Source organism: Leucoraja erinacea, chromosome 31, assembly GCF_028641065.1.
Source record: "Leucoraja erinacea ecotype New England chromosome 31, Leri_hhj_1, whole genome shotgun sequence".
In the NCBI taxonomy this organism is placed as follows: Eukaryota; Metazoa; Chordata; class Chondrichthyes; order Rajiformes; family Rajidae; genus Leucoraja; species Leucoraja erinaceus.
The window spans coordinates 13,752,886-13,775,869 of NC_073407.1; the positions used below are offsets into that span (position 1 = coordinate 13,752,886).

The 22,984-nt window shown below is 42.6% G+C and overlaps 1 protein-coding gene across 4 annotated transcripts in view; it reads right to left on the reverse strand.

Moving 5' to 3' along the window:
• Nucleotides 1–3,546: 3,546 nt before the first annotated feature.
• The window catches only part of LOC129711946 (TNF receptor-associated factor 2-like), a 39,914-nt gene continuing 20,476 nt past the window's right edge, over nt 3,547–22,984 (reverse strand). For 3 of the 4 annotated variants that reach the window (XM_055659995.1, XM_055659993.1, XM_055659994.1), the window contains 7 exons: nt 22,320–22,481; nt 19,955–20,029; nt 17,967–18,041; nt 10,643–11,056; nt 9,928–10,105; nt 8,005–8,153; nt 3,547–7,143 (listed from right to left, as the gene is read on the reverse strand). In XM_055659995.1, coding sequence (XP_055515970.1) covers nt 6,925–7,143; nt 8,005–8,153; nt 9,928–10,105; nt 10,643–11,056; nt 17,967–18,041; nt 19,955–20,029; nt 22,320–22,481 — 1,272 coding nt within the window. In that variant the 3' untranslated portion in view covers nt 3,547–6,924. The remainder of the gene's footprint in view (nt 7,144–8,004; nt 8,154–9,927; nt 10,106–10,642; nt 11,057–17,966; nt 18,042–19,954; nt 20,030–22,319; nt 22,482–22,984) is intronic. The other variant, XM_055659997.1, reaches the window with a different exon arrangement.

Genomic DNA, 22,984 nt, shown 5'->3' on the forward strand with positions numbered 1-22,984 from the left:
TAAATTCAAGACCCAGACTTCACTGGCAAGACAGGCATTTATTGTCCATTTCGAATTGGACTTGAGATAGTGTTGTTGAATCACCTTAAATTCCTGTTATCCTTCTGGCAGAGTTTTTGTTAATGAAAAGTGAATTAAAGACTCATTCATCATGTGCCAAATGTGGAAGGTGTTCCAGGGAAAGAGGAATGTTTTTTTTTTTTAAAGCAAGCATACCTGTACCTGTATTTCAATCAATTTGCTATTTAAACTGAAACTTCATCTTTGATTAAAGTGAGTGGGGATATTTAAGAGCATTAAATATGAGCAGTGAAGAATATTCTCCAAATCCTATTACACACAAAAGCTGTGGGCAGCTGGCCATCTCCTACTTGTGATGTTAAATGTAGAAAAAAAATGCAGTTCAGCTCTCCAGAAACATTACCTTAAACAAGTAATGTGTTCAGAATCCTCACACTCCAACCACGTGCAAGCAAAAATTGGAAATATGGGTCTATTGTAAATCCAACCCATACGTATGTTCTAAATTAGTTGAAGAATACATCTTTACAATGGCTTGGGCTAGTTTTCTGCTAACGTGTCCTTAATACATCAAAGCCTTCTGCCAACTGACATTAATTGCTTTCACCCTCCAAGGAGACAGGACAACAGCAAGGATATTGAAGCATTTGAGTACATGTGGAATGTATCGTTTCTTCCAAATAGCTGAATCATAAAGGTTTTACCCATGTGGAAGGAGACCATATACAGTGGTATTCTCTGCAATTCCGGATTCACATCACTGTGCCGTCAGGTAGATAGAATCGACAGTGCTTTACAGAGCAGCTCCCTGGCCACTTAATGGGGGTTGAGGGAATTCTGGTCTGCCATTTCCTGGCAGACAGTAGGGAGATCACTCTGCAGTTACCATAATTGGGAATGATTTTATTTCTTGTAGGCGGTCATGATTATGGAATCTCCCAGGGTTCCACATTGTGGGTTTTGACCGAAGTTCCACACCAAGTTGAGAACTTCAGCATAAACCATCTATTCTGTTGGCTTTTATAGTTGACATAGCCTTTCCAACTTCTTCTCGGTCACTATCAGGAAAAGCTGAATTGGCCAAACTGCTTTAGAATAGGTTGATGTGGTGACCTGATGGAAGATTTTTTTTTAGTGGAATAAATAGGTCAGACAGAAAAAAAATGACAATTGCGGGGAAGTCCAAACTACACCATAGATATACCTGTAGTAGAAATGTGTTTTCTCATAGTGTGGAAATCGCTATCGCAGTAGGCGTGAATTGAGTAAAGCATACATGTTTTTTTTAGAGATGAATCAACAGATTAACAGAATAAGATAAGTGGTTAATGTGAGATGCATTGAACTTGGGGAGTGCAATGAAAAACAGATAAGGTGGAAACAATTGTGAAGACCTTTTCTGGTGGATCACTTATTTAGGTACGTCCCCCCCCCCCCCCCCCCCCCCCAATCAATCTCGACACACCTCAAATTATAACCATGTAGAAATTACAGCAGTATTTATACAGTCCCCACATTTCAGGGCACCATAATGTTTGGGGCACAGCAATGTCATGTAAATGAAAGTAGTCATGTTTAGTATTTAGCTGCATATACTTTGTGTGCAATGACTGCTTGAAGTCTGCGATTCATGGACATCACCAGCTGCTGGGTGTCTTCTCTGGTGATGCTCTGCCAGGCATGTATTACAGCCATCTTTAGCTTATGCTTGTTTTGGGGGCTAGTCCCCTTCAGTTTTCTCTTCAGCATATAAAAGGCATGCTCAATTGGGTTCAGATCAGGTGATTGACTTGGCCACACAAGAAATTACAATTTTTTAGCTTTGAAAAACTCCTTTGTTTCTTCAGCAGTACGTTTGGGATCATTGTCTTGCTGTAGAATTAACTGCCGGCCAATGAGTTTTGAGACATTTTTTGAACTTGAGCGGATGGGAAGCATCTATACACTTCAGAATGCAATATGCTACTACCATCAGCAGTTGTATCATCAATGAAGATAGGTGAGCCAGTACCTTCTGTAGCCATACATGCCCAGGCCATAACACCCCCACCACTGTGTTTCACAGATGATGTGGTATGCTTTGGATCTTGGGCAGTTCCTTCTCTCCTACATACTTTGCTCTTGCCATCACTGTGATATGTTAATCTTCATCTCATCTCTCCACAAGACCTTTTTCCAGAACTGTGGTTGCTCTTTTAAGTACTTTTTGGCAAACTGTAACCTGGCCATCCTACTTTTGCAGCTAACAGTGGTTTGCATCTTGCAGTGCAGCCTCTGTATTTCTGTTCATTAAGTCTTCTGCGGACAGTGGTCATTGACAAATCCACACGACTCCTGGAGTGTTTCTGATATGTCAGACAGGTGTTTGGGGATTTTTCTTTATTATAGAGAGAATTCTTCTGTCATCAGTTGTGGAGATCTTCCTTGGCCTGCCAGTCCATTTGCGATTAGTAAGCTCGCCAGTACTTTCTTCTTAATGATGTTCCAAACAGTTGATTTTGGTAAGCCTAAGGTTTGGCTGATGTATCTAACAGTTTTATTCCTGTTTCACATCTCATAATGGCTTCTTTGACTTTCATTGGGACAACTTTGGAAACTTCTATTGCTGTTCATCAACATGAGGACCAAAGGTGATGGAAAGACTGGAGAAAAGACTAGGTGCTGAGAGCTCTCTTATACCTGCATTAAGGAGGCAATAAACACACCTGAGCAATTACAAACATTATGGTGTCAGGTGTCCCAAACACAATGGCGGGACCATGTATAAACACAGCTGTAATTTCTACCTGGTGAAACCAAAATGTATAAAAATATATTTTTAATAAAATCTGACAATGTGCACTTTAACCACATGTGATGTTTTCTATTACAAATGGGTTTCTGTCCCAAACATTATCGAGGGCACTGTATGTAGCTACCAAAGCATTCAATGCTCAAATGTCCAAAATCATTCACCATCTTCTGAAGTATAGACGAAAAGTGAATTTGAAGACTCGGTGTGCATTGGGAGGTTTATGCTGCTGTGCATTTTATTGGCTAGGGGTAGGTGCAGCAATGTTGATGCTGCTGTGTGTCTAAATAGCATGAGCACAGAGTAGATTCTGGTGCTTTTCACTGGATCATGGAATATGATTCATATGGCATTAATAAGTCACATCAATCACTGAGATGAGCTCCAATCCTACATGTTTTCCATCCTCAACTTGAGAATAGTTGTAGCTGAGAAAAGTCCACGCCAAACTTCCTTAAAAGGATTTATCTGTGACATGAATGTTACATAGGGGTGCGTTGTGTATGGAATTCATCAAGCCAGCTCTGTGGACTTAGCCAATTTCTACCAATGCTTTCCATGTCAGTTGACTGAATTCGCAGACCATCAGGGATCTGACCCCATCAACGAGCCGATGCCGGAAAGCACCATCCTCAAACTGATGTTTTATAATGGCATTGATAGAGTTCACATTACACACTGCTGCCAGTGTGGCCCATTCTTTACAGGACAGCACCTTCACTTCAATGGTGGAATACATTTGTAAACATGATGCTTTATTACTAATTGTATTCATTGAGCAACAGCAATTATTAACCCAGTCTTTCTCCTCAGGCAGCTGCCTCTTCTGGGTAGTACAATTAAAAAAAAACCACACAAATATTTCATTATATCACTCCTTCACGGAGCTGCATTAAATTATATCCTTGCCGTTGAATTCACAGCTGACAGATCTATATTGACATATCCTTCCTCCAATTATTTGTATACAAGACCCATTGTATGAAAGCCACACAATGAACAGATATCAGAGCACAGCAGACACCTGGACATATTGAAAAGCAAAGAACCTGCAGATTCTGGAAATCTGAAATAAAAACAAAAAATGCTGGCAACACTCAGTAGGTCAGGTAATATATGTGTATGTGTGTGTGTGTGAGAGAGTGAGAAAGAGATGGGGTTAGTGGTCGGGTTGACAACTCTGCTTCAGAACAAGGTAAATTAATCTGATCCAATAAAACGATGCAAATTCAATATGTAGTATCTCATCTGACTGAGACGATCGCGGGGAACTCAACACCGAGCTCCTAACAACCACGTGTAGATCTGGCGTGAGAGCAGAGAGCGCTTGAGTGCTCGATGGATCTTGCATCATCTGTCAGGTGTTTCCAGCATTTCCTGTTTAAACCCAATGAAATATCTGCTCTGCCCTCCAATAATTCCATCAATCATCAGCAACAGGTGCAATGTTTTCCACAAACACCCACCATGCTCAGAGTCTTGACTTCCCTCAATTCCCTCAAAAACATGGACGGCATGGTGGCACAGCAGTAAAGTTGCTGCCTTACAGCGGCAGAGACCCGGGTTCAATCTTGACTAAGCGTGCTGTCTGTATGGAGTTTGTATGTTATCCTTGTGACCTGCATGGGTCTTCTTCGGGAGGTCCGGTTTCCTCCCACATTCCAAAGATGTACAGGTTTGTAGGCTAATTGGCTTGGTACAAATGTAAATAGTGCGTGTAGGATAGTGCTAATGTGCGGGGGTCGCTGGTCAGCGTGGACTTGGTGGGTCGAAGGGTCTGTTTCCGCGCTGTATCTCTAAACTAAACTAAATAACATAAAAAAACAGAGCACTATAAATATTCTAAATGTCAGGCAGGGTGGAGTGTACTAAACATAATATTGCCCACAATGAAAAAGGCTGGTCCCCAAACAGAATTAACGTGATGGCAAATCAAACACTCGAGTCAATTGCATAACTGCCTGCCCTTGGCTAGAAGCCAGCTCAATTATATAAACAGTTTCACAATAGGATAAGCACAAAGACAGGGCCCTCCTCTTCACACAATGTCACCACTGGGAAATACCCTACCTCAGGGATATTAGCCTCATTTAACTGGAGCTTCTTCCCAATCCATTCTTTCTCATTCCAGATCCTAGTCTGTGATAGGTGCTGGTCCATGTCACGTGGCCAAATTAGTCATTCTCTTGTGAGGCAGTGACAGTTAATGTGTTATTCGCAGGGTATAGGGAATGGGTACACCATGGATACCACAGCCAGGAGTATCTCTGAATTGTGATTAAATAATTATCTGTCCATATCAATCTTTCACGTCTCACTGCAAATACCCTCTATGTATCCACAGGGTAACAGATGGGGGTTAACAACATGAATGATATGTATTTTCCACAAGTACATTCCAGATAAAAACGAAGCCAAAACAGGGCATCCCAAACCCTCCTTTCAGCCCTGGGCATTGTCAATCTCTCCCACTGCAGTCTTACCCAGTTGGAATTCTTCCCTACTATAACCATGGCCCACCCAGGTGTGGTAGATAGAGATGGAGACTGAATCTTCAAAAGAGTCCCCCAGCTCCATTAACTTCCAGCTACTTCAAGGCCTACACATGCTTCCACTCTTGAAAACAACCTGGAAAAATACATTACTAAAATTATATATTTTCCATAAAATTATGGACTATAGTTAATATTATATTAAGAGTAAATAAACTCGATCAAAGCACTCCATAATCTGAAGCAAATGCAGAACATTTTAGTAAAACTCAGCAGGTGAGGCAGAATCAGTGGAAAGTCTTTTCAGGCCAACCTCTTCATCAGTTAATGAAATATTGACCGTTTCTCTTTCTGTAGATCTGCTGAGTTTTTTCCAACATTTTCTGCTTTTTTTTTTCCAGATTTCCAGCATCTGCAGTTTTTAAATTTCTAGTTTCAGAAACCCTGAAAACTGCTGATTCAAACTTTTCATTCCCAGGATGAGGTCCAAGCCAAGGACGGTTGGTAAGGACTAGCATCTTTTGAGTTTCTGCATTTTCTTCCTCACCCTCCCTCACACTTCCTTGAAATAACATGCCTTCATCAAAAAACAGCCAGGCAGTAGGAAGAGGTACTCAGGCACTCTTGCATCTAACAATAATTGGCTTGGTGGAGATGACACCCGAGTGAATAGAGATGAACATTGCTGACATTGAGAGTTCTCCAAGACTGGGTCAAGTGTGCAGCACACTCCCAGTCTCCCTTCCTGAATAGAAGCAATATAATGTTCTTATGGCATGTTAATGGGAGACTTTCATCATCTCAGTGACTTTTACCCCCACGAAATAGGCACACGACAGCTGTATCTTGCCCCCCACCACACCTACAATAACACATCTGACACCTGCAACCCAGATTCCCCCTGTTCATACTTCAATGAATATTGACTTCTCTAACTTCAAGTAACTTTCCCTCTCTCTCCATCCTTCCCCCCCTTCCCATTTCTCTAACTAGTCTGACTGTCCTCGTTTACATTTTATCGCTGTCTGCTTTGTTGTTAACTTCTAGCAAACAATGATCTATTCTACATTGTCCTTAATCTCCATCCCAGCTGGTTTTCGCACCCTTATCTCTGTATCTCTCCCCGATTCAGTCTGAAGGATCACGACCCAAAACGTCACCCATTTTTCCAGAGATGCTGCCTGACCCGCTGAGTTACTCCAATATTTTGTGTCTATCACTTTAGAATACACTGGTTTCGACTCTTCCACGAGAGAAAAGGGGAAAGATAGAGACAAGATACATCCACTGTACCTCATCTTTAACTGCCCATTCCGCTTACAAAAACGGCCTATGGGGGAAAGACCAGCCAGATGTTCCTCCTGCTACCACTCTGCGTTTAGCAACAAGCAGCACATCATCCACTGATTGCAGGTAGACTGGAAAAGGAAAGGAGACTGCAGTGGGCTTCTTACTGACCAGCTCTCAGTCCAGCACATATCTGAGTGGCAGTGGGACCAGTGTGCCTGTACTTCTGGTGCAATCATGCTGACTGAGTAATCCCCCCCCCCCCTCAATACAACGATATAGCAAGGCTGTCAGCTTGAGATCTTTGACCCTGCTGTAGGTGATAAAGGTTTGTTACAGGTCTGTTAAATCCACAATAGCCTTGATGAAAATGCTGTCATCAACCAAATAATTATTATTGCTGTCCAGTTTGCTGAGTGAACAGAAGAGAGGGCACCCACTGGCGATGTTCATCTCATTGACTGGTCTCTGGAAAGAGGATGAGGTGACGTCCGGTCGGAATGCATCAATGATGTGCTCACGATTGGTCTGGTCCAGCAGCATGAGTGTCACCTGTGGGCAAGCAGGAACAAGCTGGCATTTACAAACCATCTGCAGACCATTCTACAGCATGCCATGCATATGAGGCCTGCTCCTCCGAGGAGCAGCTGTTGTTCCAATGTAGGAATCAGGGCAGGCTGTACACAGCAAGATCATAAGTGACAGGAGCAGAATTAGGCCGTTCGGCCCACCAAGTCTACGCCATTGAATCATGGCTCATCTATCTCCCCATCACCTCTGGCACCCATACAAATCAAGAATGTATCTAACTCTGCCTTAAATATATCCACTGACTTGGCCTCCACAGCCTTCTGTGGCAAAGAATTCCACAGATTCATCACCCTCTGACTAAAGAAATTCCTCCTCATCTCCTTCCTAACAGAAAGTTCTTTAATTCTGAGGCTATGACTTCTAGTCCTAGATTCTCCCACTTTGGAAATATCCTCTCCGCATCCACGCTATCCAAGCCTTTCACTATTTTGTACGTTTCAATGAGGAGACAATGAGTAGTTCCCAGACAATCTCAAATTAAGGGATGATGCCCAGGACACCTCACAGAACTCTACCTATAGAACAGCTGGCACATCTCTACTATCAGGGACCCCCCCCCCAGTCATGGGTCTCTCCCACCGCTTCCCTGAGTAACTGGTTCCACCTGACCGACACTCCCCATCCTCCTTTACTCATTGTCTGTTCCTCCTCTGCCTCACCAGCAGGCTCCTGAGAACTACCGACAAATCTGCCAATGTGTTTGCGTCAGACTTGCTCAATGCATTCAAACCCCCTCCCTCCTCCATGGGCCTGTGTATGCCTGAGCTTCATTAACTGCCAACAGGGCTCCTTAATGTGTTGGCCACGAGAATGCAAACCTACCTTTTGTTTGAATGGCCATCTGAGCAATCCGTCGAAGTTTCCCTTCATAATGACAAAGAAGAGGGACAGGTGGGTGCTGCGACCCACGCCGTCACCGTGCAGGTAGATACGCATGCACATCTTGTATCCGTACTTACTGGTGTAGAAAGCTGAACAATTAAAAAGGAAGTGTTAGAGCTGGACAGTGGCAACGGGCAGGGACAATGCCGAGCAGTCGGGACAAAATTGTACTGGCTGTGAGATGAGGACGACTGATGAGCAACAGTAAGTAGCAGAGGACTGACAGACAGACAATGAAGGTGGCAGATGGCACAGTTGGCAGTGAGAAGGAACACATCTCTCCCCCCCCAGTCATGGGTCTGTAACATCCCTCCCTCCCCCCCCCGTTAAGAGGCAGGACAATCGGCTTTCTCACAGCTCCACAGGCCCATGTTCAATCCTCACCTCCTGTCTGCATTTTATTGTGCCCATGCAAGTGCTTCACCTTCCTCCTACATCTCAAAGAGCGCCAGGTTGTAGTTTAATTAGGTGCATTAAATTGACCATACTCGGGTTGACGAGTGGTAGAATGTGAGAATTTGGGTCATTGATGGGAATGAGGGGGAGAATAAAATGGGTTAGGTTAAGATAAGTATGAAATGGGTGCATGATGGTCAGTGTGAACCTGGTGCACTTAAGGAGTGTTTCTGTGCTTTCTGTCTCTAATGTTAGGCCAATTCTCCAAGGATTTAACCTGTCCTTTCCAACTCTGTGATTTACCCGTTCTGATGCATATTCCTTTCCTCTCCATCCCGCTGTAACACTGTGCACTTGCTGGTCCCATCTGAACCTGCACCTCATTTTATTCCACACACACACAAACTCACTTAACAGTCACCATTCAGATCAGTCTCAAGGTTCAGACCAAATTATTCCCAAAGAAAGAAAATGGGAATTTGCAAACATTGCGCCAATGAAAGGAAAAGCGACATGTATAAAAGTGTTACTTGACCAATTCTATGTTCTCAAAGGAAAGTTGATGACTAACACTGCAAGTACGACACTGGGGAAAGCCCCAGGAGAATGGAAAGTGAATTTAAAAATGAAATACAAGTCAAACTGGAAGCATAAAAATATCCTTGTCGTTAAAATAAAATAAAATAAAATATCAAAACCTTTTTCAATAAATTTGTGATGGGAAATATTAGAGGTCAAAACTGTACACTATGCAGAGGCTATAAGAGAAGGAGAGATCAAAATGAATAATTAGCTTCTATCTTTGAAGGAGAGCACCTGATACAGGAATCAACATTGAGAAAAATGTTTCCAAAATGATAAATATTGGTAGTATATTAAAAAAAAAAAAGTGGATAAACAAAACAGGTCCCACAACCACTGACATGGATAAGTTGGTAGGTGGGCCTCTTTGTGAGGGCAGTTCCAGTTTCAGGCTCCCTGGCAGTCAGTGATAGGACTTTATCTTCTGTCAACCAGTAACTGCAGCTGTTCAGAGATTGCCACATATGGAGAAAGGGACTTGAACATTTGAGCGCCGATACCCAGAGAGTAGTTGGGAGTCAAAGAATGTCAGCACCCAGTGGGAAGTGAGTGAGCAGAGGATCCGGGCACAGTGTGATGCCAGTAAGCGGTGGGACAGGGCTCAGTGGGAAGTCAGAGAGCAGGGAGATGGGCTCAGTGGGAAGCAAGAGAGCAGAGGGACAAAGCACAGTGGGGATAGATTCATTGCCACTGCCAGGCAGTTGACAGAAATGACTGTCTACTGGTAATAGTTTCATTTTCTGGCTGTAGATGCCCTCAGATAATTCAGACAATGAGGCCCAGCTGCGTTCATTCAGTGCTTGCACTTTCCGTCATTTCATCATGGGCAATATTAGGCTAAATTTAAATATTCCCTAAAATCATAATCAATAATTCAGGGCCAACCTGGTGAGAATATGGCTGGTGACCTCTGGGATTTGGCATCCTGTCGCCTTCTGCTGAAATCTCCTATCTTCCAAATGAAGACGCCGTTGTGGGTGCTGAACTCGAGGGCTTGCAGCTTCACCTCCAGCTCTGCTATCGCCAGGTCCTTCAGTGCTGACACACGGTCCATCTGACGCACCTGAGAACAGGTTTGAAGAGTGAAAACAAGAAGGCAATTCACGAGACCGGAAAAAAAACAGACTGGTTGGTGAATGGGAACGTTTTAATTTGCAGGTAGAGCTCCAGATGGTGACCTTGCAACTTTGCATCAATCATATCAGAAGCCCAACTGGCATTCTCCCATAATTATTTAATCACTCGGCTCCTAAATTCCCAGCAAGTGCATTCCACTTGAGGAATGATTATATGCTCATTTACACATTAATCTGCTCGAGAGTGGGAAAGATCGTGGAGCCATACCCTGAATTCCAGTGCAATGTCCCCAACCAATGCAGAGGTCAGCCAGAAATTCCACAGAGATGGCTTCATCTTATTCATCACCTTCTCAATGCCAAAGTTTAACTATTGAATAGCTGCTGGCACAGGGTGCCTCGCTGCATGCAGAAAGAATGCATCTTGTTTGAGCCACTGGGCAGTGTTTGACTGACACTGACCCAGCAGAGGGGGTGACCACCTGGGTGGGCCTCAAGATGTTCACTGTCCTCTTTCCACATACCTTTGCCAGCAGGTCTTCAATCTTCTCCTGGTCTAGTTTGTGTTGCTGCTCATACGCTGCCATGCTTACAGAGGCTCTCTCCACTTCACGGTTGAGAACACAAACAATATTTTCAAACGTTTCAGCTTGGTGTTTGAGAGCTTCGCACCGCTTTTCGACGTTGTCTAGCTTTTCGGATTTCCCCAACATCTCAGAGGAGGCGGCCTGCTGACCGAGAGAGTAGAAAGGCCTAATTGATTCTTCTATTTGTCGAACTGAAGTCAGCAGCTGGTTTACTTTAACATTGCCCTGCTGCAGACTCGTGGGTTGCAAGCCGCCTGTTGCATTCTTTAACTCCATGATTTGCGGCAGCATCATACGGAGGTGCTCTACTGTGCACTGGTTCTCGTGCTCAAGTAATTTCTCCTTCTCAACCTGTGAAATCAATTGAAGACTATATAAGAAAACAATTGACGATCCACACAGATGCAGCAAGGATAAAAGCCGCTACAACACATTTTCCGAGTGCTGGATGCGTTGACATGTTTTGAAGGCAGGGAACCAGATCCTGTCTTTCCAAACTAATGTATTGTTGGGGGGGGGGGGGGGGGGGGGGGGTTTGTTGTTTGTTCCTCTCAACTATTAAACAAGTATGAAAATAGTCGAGTTTGTAGGTTTATGTTTTATGGATCAAGCACTTTCTGGAAAAGAAGGCATAAGAATGGAATCAGATAAAATCTTTTTAATCTAGACCCAGGACTATTACAAGCCAATGATCATTTGGCCCAATCTAGTTCTTTGACATTTACTTGGGTGGGGAGTAAGGGGTTAAAATAAAAGAACCTTGTCATTGGTTACCAGTAGAAACCACTAGGGAAATATTGGTCACCAAATACACTCACCTCTCCACCATTAGTTCCACTGTAGGCAATAAAAATGGGCTCAGAGGCCATGGAAGTATATTCCTGAATATATTAAATGGTGGCAACATAAGAATTTAAGAAGTTGGAGTAGGCCCTTTGACCCTTTGTGCCTGTTCCACTGTTCATCAAGATCATGGCTGACATTCTACCACCACACATTTTTCCTGCCCTATCTGCCCATCCTTGATTCATTCAATATGCAAAAACCCATCAAGTTTTATTTTGAAACTTCCAAACATTCACAACCATTTGGGTGAAGAAATTGCTCATCTCAGTTCTAAATGGCCTACACCTTATTCCGAGACTGTGGTTCCTGGTTCCAGACTCATTAGCCTCTATACCGCTCAATTTTGTACACTTCTATCAGATCCCTTCTCAGTTTCCTCTGCTCCAAGAAAAGCAAACCCAGCCTGTCCACATGAATTAAAAACTCCTTCTCTGGCAACATCCTGGTGAAATTCCTCTGCATACATTCCAGTGCAATCACATCCTTCCTATTCAGTGATGACTGGAACTGCACATAATATTCCAGCTGTTATGGAAAGCTCCACCGTAACTTCCCTACTATTATATTCTGTGCCCTGGCCAATGCAAGTATCTGGCATGCCCTCTTTACCATTTATCTATCAAGCACTTTCTGGAAAAGAAGCCATAAGAATATTACCAATTTATCTCATTTGGCCCATCTAGTCTGTACGATTACAAGCTAATGATCATTTTCAGAGATCCTTGAATTTACACAAAGAACCGTCATTGGTTACCTCTAGGGAAATTTGTCATCAATACACTCACCTCTTGATCCATTGTACAATAAGTGCCCTTCCATTCAGAAGTTAGTGTACCCTTTGACCTAACCGGTTATTAGTCCTTGAATTTACCCAAAGGTGTTTTTATTACATTCATTGTTAGCAACATTATTATTCCATTCTGCAGCATTAGATTCCATCTGCCATTACTCTGCCCATTTCATCGTCATCAATATTGCCCTAGCTCCTCACTTAGAGAGTTAGATATAGATATAGCTCTTAGGGTTAACGGAATCAAAGGTTACGGGGAAAAAGCAAAAACAGGACACTGATTCAGGATGATCAGCCATGATCATATTGAATGGCGGTGCCGGCTCGAACGGCCGAATGGCCTCCTCCTGCACCTACTTTTCTATGTTATCAATCACGCCATTTTTTGTATCATTTGCAATCATAATCATACTGCCTACATTTAAAACTAAATGAACGGGGTCACCACGTTCTCTCCTGAACTCTCACCTACTCAGCCTCTCCTCCTGTAACAGACCTGCTATTCCAGGAACCACTCTGCTACACTCACTCCACAGCAGCCATACACTTTATTTTAGAAAAGGTGAAGAATCCAAAATTGTACAATCTATTCACACAAGCAAAGACAAACATTTTTTGCTCAGCTTCCCAGATTGAATTGATTGACTGAAAGATTTAGCAAGGAAACAGACCTTTCAGCCGAGCAAGCCAACGATCACTTGATATGGTTGAATTTATTGTGGAAATGCAACTATCAGCATTTCTGAGGGGAGGGATGTCATTACAACTTTGTGTGCAATGAAAAAAAGCATTTCCAGTGTTTACAAGCTCTTGTCAGTTTTTATTCACATGATTTGTAAAAGGACAATTAATGCCACTGGCTGTGTTAAATCAAATGTCTAATGTAAGAAAATCTGTGGGATTACAAGGCAGGCATTAACAGGCAGTGCTAATTAACATTCCAGGAAAGGGTCCAAGTTTAGAAAAACTTTGCTTGATCAAGTTACTGACACAGATGCAAAACGGGAAACCACATCTAGCAAAAACGTTTACTGCCAGACTCAGCAACACTCCAGATTCCAATCCCCACCCATCCCCCACCAAGCCACTAAAGATGCCAAATAATTAAAGAGATATAAGGTCAGCTAAACGCCACAGTTTACAGCCATGATCGCCGAGCCACACACACACACACACACACGAGCAGGAATGAACACACAACAATAATTAGGGATAAAATCAAAATACACTGGAATTACTCAGTGGGTTAGACACCATCAATGGAAGGAAAAGCAGCGTTAACATTTAGGGTCGAAGACTCTTCAACTGTAAGCGGGAATCTTGGCGGAACATCTTTTCTGCCTCCCTCTCTCCCTTCGCCCAGGGACACTCTTGACTCTGCTAATCAGCAAACACATTCCTGTATCACAATTCAACCCAGCCAGTTTATATATCCAAGGCATCATTTGGAACATTCAAACACAACAGTTTCACTCTCATCAAAAATAAATAACAACAAATTAGCCACAGGAGTACTCCTACAATGCCTCGGTCCCGATGTTACTGGAAGTATTCTTGCTTGTTGTTTTTGTGTTCTGTGCAATAAATTCAACTATGATAAGAGCAGTGACAGACAGATCGGCCGTTGATCTTGGTGATAAACCTGGCTCAGAGAACTCCATCCATAACTGTTAAACAACTCACATGGGGACCCGAGATCCCATTTGCTACTGGATTGATTAGTGAAGGAGTCTATGAACTCTGACAGCTCTACCCAGTATGTTGGATTCAATTGGGGTGTCAACCTGATCACTGCCGTACATGGAAGTTGAGGGTACAACAGTGAATGAACACAAACCTCTCTACTTTGTTTTATGTGCGTGGAGCATGGAGAGCGTGGGTGGTAGGATGAACTCTCTCATAGTGATACAGTAAAACAGCATGGAAACAGGCCCTTCTGTCCAACTCATCGCCCCTTTGCCTGCGTTTGGTCCATATCTTGCTTAATCATACCTGTCCATGTATCTGTCCAAACGTCTATTAAATATTGTGATTGTGCCAGGTTCCACCATCTCCTGTGGCAACTTTTTCCACCACACGCCATGTGAAAATTTACCCCTCAGGTCCCCTTTAAATCCTCCCCATCTCACCTTAAACCTATGCCCTTTAGACTCCCATATGCTGGTTATAAACGTCTACAATGTCATGCCTCAGCCTCCTCTGCTCCAGGGAAAATAATCCCTACCCTTGGGACACCAACATTAATGATTAAACCATTGTCAATTCACTGCTTATCAACTAAGACAATGTAGACCTGGCTTCCTAAACAAGTCTTCTGTTTTAAATCTCATACTGACATAAAACAAGGAATAACCCTCATGCTGGTTTCAAGGAACTTACATTAAGTGTCCTTCAGTTAATCTGTCTTGCTGGTTGCCCTCGGTGGCTGTTCTGACCTAGCTACTGCATAGCTGAAAACCCAGCTAAATTACTGCAGATATGCGTAAAGAAATTATACAGCAAATTAGTAAGGTTGTGTTTTGGTACATATTTGTACAGAACAGAAAGTGGTGAAAGTCAGTCAGTTTGAACAAGTATCCACAGTTGCTGCCCGACCTGTTAAGCATCGGCAGATATTCTGATTCTTACATCTCTAACTCAACTCGTTGGCCCGTTTTTGATGTGCTCAGTGACAAAACTGATTTTAGCCTTTAAAATTGTAATTGTCCCCCAACATTCAGTCACTGAATGAGATTTTGAGTAAAGTATGCTTCCTAAATTCACTGTTGAACAGCCCATCGTGTAATATTACCCTTTTACGTGTTTCCCCTCCAGAAAACATGTTTTTTCATTGAATACCCAAATGAATCTTCATCATTTTAAATATTGGGATTAAATCATCCCATAGTCTTAGAAAACTAGAAGGTCGAATTTAGGAAACCTGCCCTCAAAATATATCCTCATACAAATTACTCAGCCCATTTATACTGCAGTCACTCCAAGAGCAATAGATCTTTAGTTTCTAAGACCAGAAATGGATACAGTGTTCCAGATGGAATGTGATCAAGCTCATTCAGAACAGAAGCATCACTATTGCCTCAGTTCAGAATGTGGGACAACAGCGCTGCGGCAGATAATGTTGCAGCTCCAGCGATCCAGGTTTAATTCTAACCTCAAGTGCTGCCTCGTCTGGACTTTGCATGGTCTCCACATGAGCACACATGGGTTTTTCCCAGAGTGTTGTTGTCAACTCCCACATGCCAAAGGCAAATAGCTTGATAAGTTACTACAAATTGCCCCTAGCACAGGTGTCATTGAAAGATAATTTGCATGGAAATAAGTGGTAATTACTGATGGGATTGCTCTGACAGTGGTCCTATACTCCGTGTTCCCAGTAGCCTCCCTCTATGTCAAGAGTAAGATGAATTCAGGACACCTTGATGCAGGCTGGTGAGTTACATCACTGTATAACTTTATTCCTACCCCTCATCCAGATTGTTGACTGGTTTGAGTTCCCTCCAGGCACCCAGCTTCCTAGGAGGACCCCTTTATTTTCTTCCAGTCTCTGCAGCTCTCTTGCACATTACATTTTACACACCAGGCGTCTTCCTTTCACCTTGAGCTCGGCTTCATTTCCCTCCCTCACTACCTCATCCCCAAAACTGGCTGAACCACATTTGTTCTATCCTCACCATCTCCTCCTACCCAGAGCATCGATGTCCTCAATGGCCACACCTTCACCTGACTCACCTCCGATTCATGCTTGATAAGCAGATGTGGCTGACTAATGAGAGTTAAGAAGCTGCAGATGCTGGAAATCTGAAAATGAAACTGAAAATGCTGGAAACACTCAGCAGGCCAGGGACCATCTCATTAACCCATCCACCAGGCTTCTTTAGCAACAACTTATCATAACCATACCTCATCTTATCAAATATATTCCCTTTGTCTTACTTGGAACTAACTTTTCTTTTCATTTTTCCAGTTCTATTTCCACTGTGAGCTCTCTCATTGGCAGATTAAATTGCTCCAAGAACATCTCTTTTCCCTGGCATTGGAAACTCAGTAATCAATTTAACAAAATCAGATAATCCCAGTTCTATGACAAATTATAAAACTGCAATTCTAACTCTGTTTATGCTGCTTGACCTGCTGGGTTTTTATCCTCATTTATATTCTAGATTTCCGCAGACGAACTGTTTTGTATGTCTCAGTTTCAACCATGTTTTTATTTCTCTCTCCCCTCTGTCCTCACTCATCTCCTGCAACTTCTCCACTAGATAGTCTAGCTGCCATTAACGCCTTCAGCACTCAGCTGGAACCACCACCTTTCATTATATGCATTCTCCTCCACCCTATCATGGAAACACGGAAAACAGGTGCAGGAGTAGGCCATACGGCCCTGCGAGCCAGCATCGCCATTCAATATGATCATGACTGATCATCCAGAATCAGCATCTTGTTCCTGCTTTCTCCCCATATCCTTTGATTCCGTCACAGAAGCCCTTTGTTTTTTCCTCTTTTCTCTGCAACTGAAAACATGTTCCATTTCTATTTTTTCCTTATTCTGGTAAACGCAAATAGAGGCCAACTCTGCCTCTCAGTCCAAGGGCAGTGCAGGGTATTTCCAGCATTTTCTTTCTTTATCTCCATTACTCACTTCCTGCTCTTTATACTTTCGTCTCATTCATCATTTCCTCCCTTTGGTAACTTATGTTCTCCCTTTCCCATTTCCGACAAATGATCTTGAACCCGAAACATTAACTGTTACCTTTTTCACAAATGCTGCCAGATTTCCAGCATTAGGAGTTTTTCGATTTACTAATACAGTTGTCCTTTGTTATAAGATCAATATTCTTACATTCTTTGTGGAAGAACTACTTGTAAAGAGATAGTTAATGAATAAGGACAATTACTTCCTCCTTGTTCATGTTTTAAGACGCAGAAGGCGGCCGTTCAGCCCAATGGATCCATGCCAGCTCCCAGTAGTACAATCCCATTGGGCCCATTCACCTTCTCCCCATGGCGCAACAACCATTTCCCTCATGTCCATTGACTCCTTTTTAATTCTGCTGTCACTTACCTACACAAAGGGGTAAATTATGTTTCTCAATTAACCTATCAACATGCCTTTTGGATGTGTGAGGACCTTGGAGTAACCAGGGGAACCCCACAAGGGCCCAGGGAGATGTAAACACCACACAGAGATACCAGACTCTGGATCGACCCTGGGTCACTGGCACTGCCGGGCAGTTGTACCACTACGATGCCCCTTGCAGGTCTTAGATCAGGGAATTAATATCCAAACTGGCAAACTCATGATAGTCAGAACTATGTGCATTATTAGTTTTTATGTGCCCAAGTGCCAAACTGGTGTTGCTGGGCCGATTATTTCATCCTTGGAGGAAGACATATGGTTCACTCACTGAACTCCCTTCGCCCTTGAACAGGGTCACTTAAATGAGCCCCCTTCGGCTTCCCAGGGCCATAGGGTACAGCGCTCGATTTAAATAGTCGTACGATTACGCTGCCCTTCAATATAAATGCAACACTATTTAATTCACACCCATGATCATTTGAATCGGCATTGGTAAAAAATGCTGTTACTGCCACAATACAAAGCAAAAAAAATAAAAGTCCACCTACTGCCATTTCACAGCCAATCTGGTGGAAGCGACAAAGGAGCTTCACCTTCCCACATGTTCGAATGTGATCTGCATACTGCAAAGACAAAAATGAGTTAAGCATGAGATGACCCAGCTTGGTGAGACATAGCCAGAACCCTGCCCGTGCCCACATCCAGGGGGCCTCACTCAGTATGCCAGCACCTGCCTTGCTCAGTGCACTTAGAGGAATAGAGTCATAAAGTGGCACCGTATGGAAACAGGCCCTTCAACCCAATTTGCTTACACCGGCCAATAAGTCCCAGCTACAATAGTCCCACTAGCCTGCGCTTGGTCCATATCCCTCCAAACCTGTCCTAGCCATGTACCTGTCTAACCGTTTCTTAAACGTTGGGACAGTAAGTACTGTTCTATTTCCAGCAAATAATTGGCAATGGCCAATCAAAGATTGGAGTGGACCAGGGACATTGACAAAGATTGGAGTGGACCAGGGACATTGACAAAGATTGGAGTGGACCAGAGACATTGACAAAGATTGGAGTGGACCAGGGACATTGACAAAGATTGGAGTGGACCAGAGACATTGACAAAGATTGGAGTGGACCAGGGACATTGACTAACACTGAGCGCATTGGGAAATTGGGATGAATATTTTGTTATTTACTTTTGCTAATGGCCAAATGGGAATCTACTTTAAATGGAATTCCAGTGGGTATGCAGCCACACACTAACCCTCTCGCTAAATATCACAAGGTGGAATCTGAAGAAGGATCCTGACACAAAACATCACCTATCCTTTTTGTCCAGAGATGCTGCCTGACCCACTGAGTTACTCCAGTATTTTGTATCTATCACAAGGTGCCTTCTGTTTTGCCATGTTTATCCAATAACAAACTTGCTCTCAGCATTGTAAACTGAAATATATTGTTAAAAAATGCAGAGGGAACTTTACAGTGAATCCAATTTGCAGTTCCTGCTCTTCAAAATCTTTAAACAGGCAGTGTACAGGAAATGTACTCAGTTTCCAACCTATAATTTTATCTGATAATTATAACTCTTTCTTATAAACCTTTGTGTCTGAAACAGTGTTCCATTCGGCAGAGGCAACATTTTGCATCAAAGCGAGTATCAAATTATTTGAATATTGTTGCAGTCTTTGGCTGACATATCACATTTCCAAATGTAAGAGGGAAGAGTGAATTGTAAGGCAAGCTTCAGTAATCCAGAATGATCAAAATTCAGAATGCCACTGGTTACTTGCGTAATTGTTCAAAAAGGTTAATCTGATCAAATACATGCAGCCCATTTCTGCTTTTTTCTCTCAACTCACTGACACCGGGGACAAACTGTAAACCTATTTTCCGGAATGCCTTCACAATGGTAATCTTATTGAAACAAAGAAAATTATTTCAAGGCTTGACAGAGTAGATGCGGAGATGAGATTTCCGCACTTTGTGATGTAAACCATGCTCCTGTCAGGAATGAATGTCCTTAGACCTAGCAAGGAGGGAAATGATTACATGCTCCAATTATTGACTCTTACCTAAGAACATTATAACATTGTTCAGTGACAGTGCTGCCTTTTGAGCTGTAGCCTTAGAGGAAGTGTCAGTGAAATTGTGGCCACGTGACTGTGTTCCAGCGGCAACCAATGCCCCCAGGAACCACGGCCCGTTGAAAAGTAGCTATGGCTTAATCACATTCCGAGGACAACTCCTGTAGAACACCCCAATGGGATTCAATGTCTATGTAATGTGTGGTTGTAGTGCAGTTCTCTTCATACCTAGTGGAACTGTACACAGCGAGAGGCAGTGCTGTTGAAGAATATTCCACGGGGAATTCATTCATTCTGGAGATTAACATGGAGAAACAGAAATAACTACTTCTGTAAGAGGTATATGAAATGAATAACCCATTTCTCGGTTTGCTGAGTATAGCTCTCCAGCTTTTCTATCTCGTGGGATCTAATCAGACCCTCTTCATCTGATTTTATTTCAGCACAGGACTTACCTTTTCTCTTGAAATCTTTTTCTTCCCACACCATTCACACATTAATGGGTATTTGGAACAGATTTCATCGTGAGCCTGTGGATGCCAAACACAAATGACTTCTTAAAAGTTATTCTACAATGGAATCATATATTTAAATCCGACATAAACGAAGGCTGGGGTCTGTGACTAGGGCATGTTTTCAGCTAGACTGCGGTGATAGACATGCCTGATGCTGAAATTTGATGGGGTAAAAATGCAGCTCACAAATGCATTGCTTCCTTGGCCTCCCACACATCGTGAAAACGCTTCATGGTAAGCAAGAGTGTTGTTTATAACCTCATAAGACCATAAAACACAGAATTAGGCCATTCGGTCCATCGAATCTTCTCCGCTATTCGATCATGACCAATGTATTATTCCCTCTCAATCCTAATCGCCTGCAGTTTCCTTGTAATCTTTAATGCCCTTACTAATCAATAATTAAACTTCCATATGGATGATTGGAAAGGAATCAAGTTCTCAATATATTCTTTACAAAAGCTATACATCTTAACATAGTCTTTACATTTAAAGGTTTTTAGACAGACACATGGATAGGAAAAGTTTAGTGGGGTATGGGACAAACGCAGGCAAGTGGGGCTGCTGTAGATGGGGCATCTTGGTCGACATGCTGGTTAGGCCAAAAGCCCTGTTTCCGTGCTGTATAACTCTCAGCCAGATAACTCAAACTCTGGTTTGAATCCTGCTCACAGCATATTCCTTTAAAAAAACTCAGGAAGCACTGAACTCTGCAATTCAGATGTTAGCTGCCTTAACCAGCAAGTAATTGTGAATGGTAATTGTCACCTGTACCTTGGTGACGGGAATTCACAAGATGCTCACTCCCAGTGTGGTGTCCTCTCATCAAGTAACTCAGAATGGGGGAGGGACAGCCACACAGAGAACTTGGAGGAAAGCATAGCCACACAATTAATTTGGGATGTGGCTAGCATCGACACCTAGAAAACTCTAATTAAATAGGGAAGGGCTATCCAGATGAATGACTCACATTGGCTGGGGGAAAATTAAATATGTTGGATTAGCAGGGAAGTTTTAGAATACAGCAATTTCTCCCATCTCTGTTCCATTTTTATTACTACAGATCAGAAAAACAGATCTTCCCCCACACGTTGGCGGGTTTATGGAATACACTATCATAGAAAGCTGCAGAGGAGGAGGAGGCGTTGAATATTTACAAGGAAAAGATTGAGACATCTAACAGAAGTTAAGCAAAAGATAAAGTATTGTTGAGACCAGGATTGTATCAGCCATGACCTTGATTTCACAGCAGTCTCTTGAGACTGATTGATCTAATCCTGCTTTTTACTTTTCATGTCGTACAGTCTCAACCACTGCCTTCTCAGTGACACAGTTTTCAAAGATACAAACAAGTATAGCAAAGCTCCATTAATCTGGCGCTCATTTTGGGCACAGAATTTCAAGATTATTATAATCATCCCATTAATACCCTCGTACACTTATAATTAAGTAACAGTAACCTAGTACATTCAGAACGGAGTGTGGAAACAGGACCCCCGTGCGTTCAAAGCCAGCACAAAAATCGCAGCTCCAGTTAGTTCAAAGGGAGCACAAGAGATGGGGCTCCAATAACTACAAAGGGAGCACCGGAAAAGGAGTCCCAAAGAGTTAAAAGAGTGCAATGGAAACAAGATTCAAAAGGGAGCATGGAAAAGAACATTTGAGCCAAATGCTAAATCAGAATTTGTGAGAAAATGGTTACTCACTAGATTATTTGGATTTTACTATACGAGCATCCTGCTTACCCTTGGCACCACTTTTATAAAGGCAGCTTGAGTTAGGCAACAAATACTGACCTTGTTAATGATGTCTCCATCCAACAGATGAATTAAAATAAAAATCACATGGATGCAACTGTGATCAGTTTAACATCGCTAATGGAAATACCCATTGCTGACTACTCTAACTCTACAGAACGTTTTTCCTTCCATTATTTATTATGAATAAGAATATGTGTGTTATGATTGTGTTTATAATTTGTTTGGTTGTTTTGTTGTTTGTCTTTTGCACAAAAGTCCGCGAGCATTGCCACTTTCATTTCACTGCACATCTTGTATGTGTATGTGACAAATAAACTTGACTTGACTTGACTGTTATTACCATAATTATGGTAGTTAATCATAATAATCCCAAACCTCTTCACATCCACCTGCTTTATGCTTCACTGGGAATAAATGGAAGCAAGGCAACTGTAGGGTTGCTGTGATTCACTGCAGAAACTGATCTGGTGATAGTGTGGAGATGATTCAGCACAACCCAGAAAATGGTTGGGAATGTGAACTAATTCTTTATTAAAACTAATGACCTTTATATCCTTGTGGTGGAAGGACATTTTGCAGAACTTGCAGTTGAGGTTTCTTTCAGGACATTCTCGTTCCAGATGGCGGGATAGATCGACCTGACGCACCTTCTTGCTGCACGCTTCACAAGGCATCAGGACATACTCACACCTTCCCTCGTGTTCAGCCTGCAATAAACAATAGGTGATCGGGATAGAGGCCCAAGTGCAGATCTGCAGTGACTGCAGCAACAGCAACACAACATCAACACAATCCCTTGCTGAGAGGAAATTCTTTCAACACATGACTACCATTCATGCAGCCAGCACATGACACCCACACTTATCTATACATCCACCACAGAAGCTTCTCGGTACTAGGGAAAAAGGAACCTCAAACTCTCATTTAACAAGTCAACATTTTTGGCTCAGTTGTAGTTCTGGTGCTTTTGAACCAGCAGATGCAGGCTTGAGTTTCACTCTGGACCATCCAGGCAAATATAGAGGCAAGTGCAAAATATCAGGTCGATACCTAGAACGTACTTGCCACCAATAGGTAAACCAGCCTCATCCTCCATCCTTAGCAAACTCTCTCATGCTCAACACTCGGATTTTGAGAGGGCATAGTGTTCTTTTTTTAATGAATAGAACCAATTACCACACTGGAATAAAAGTGGAATGAAACAGAAAAT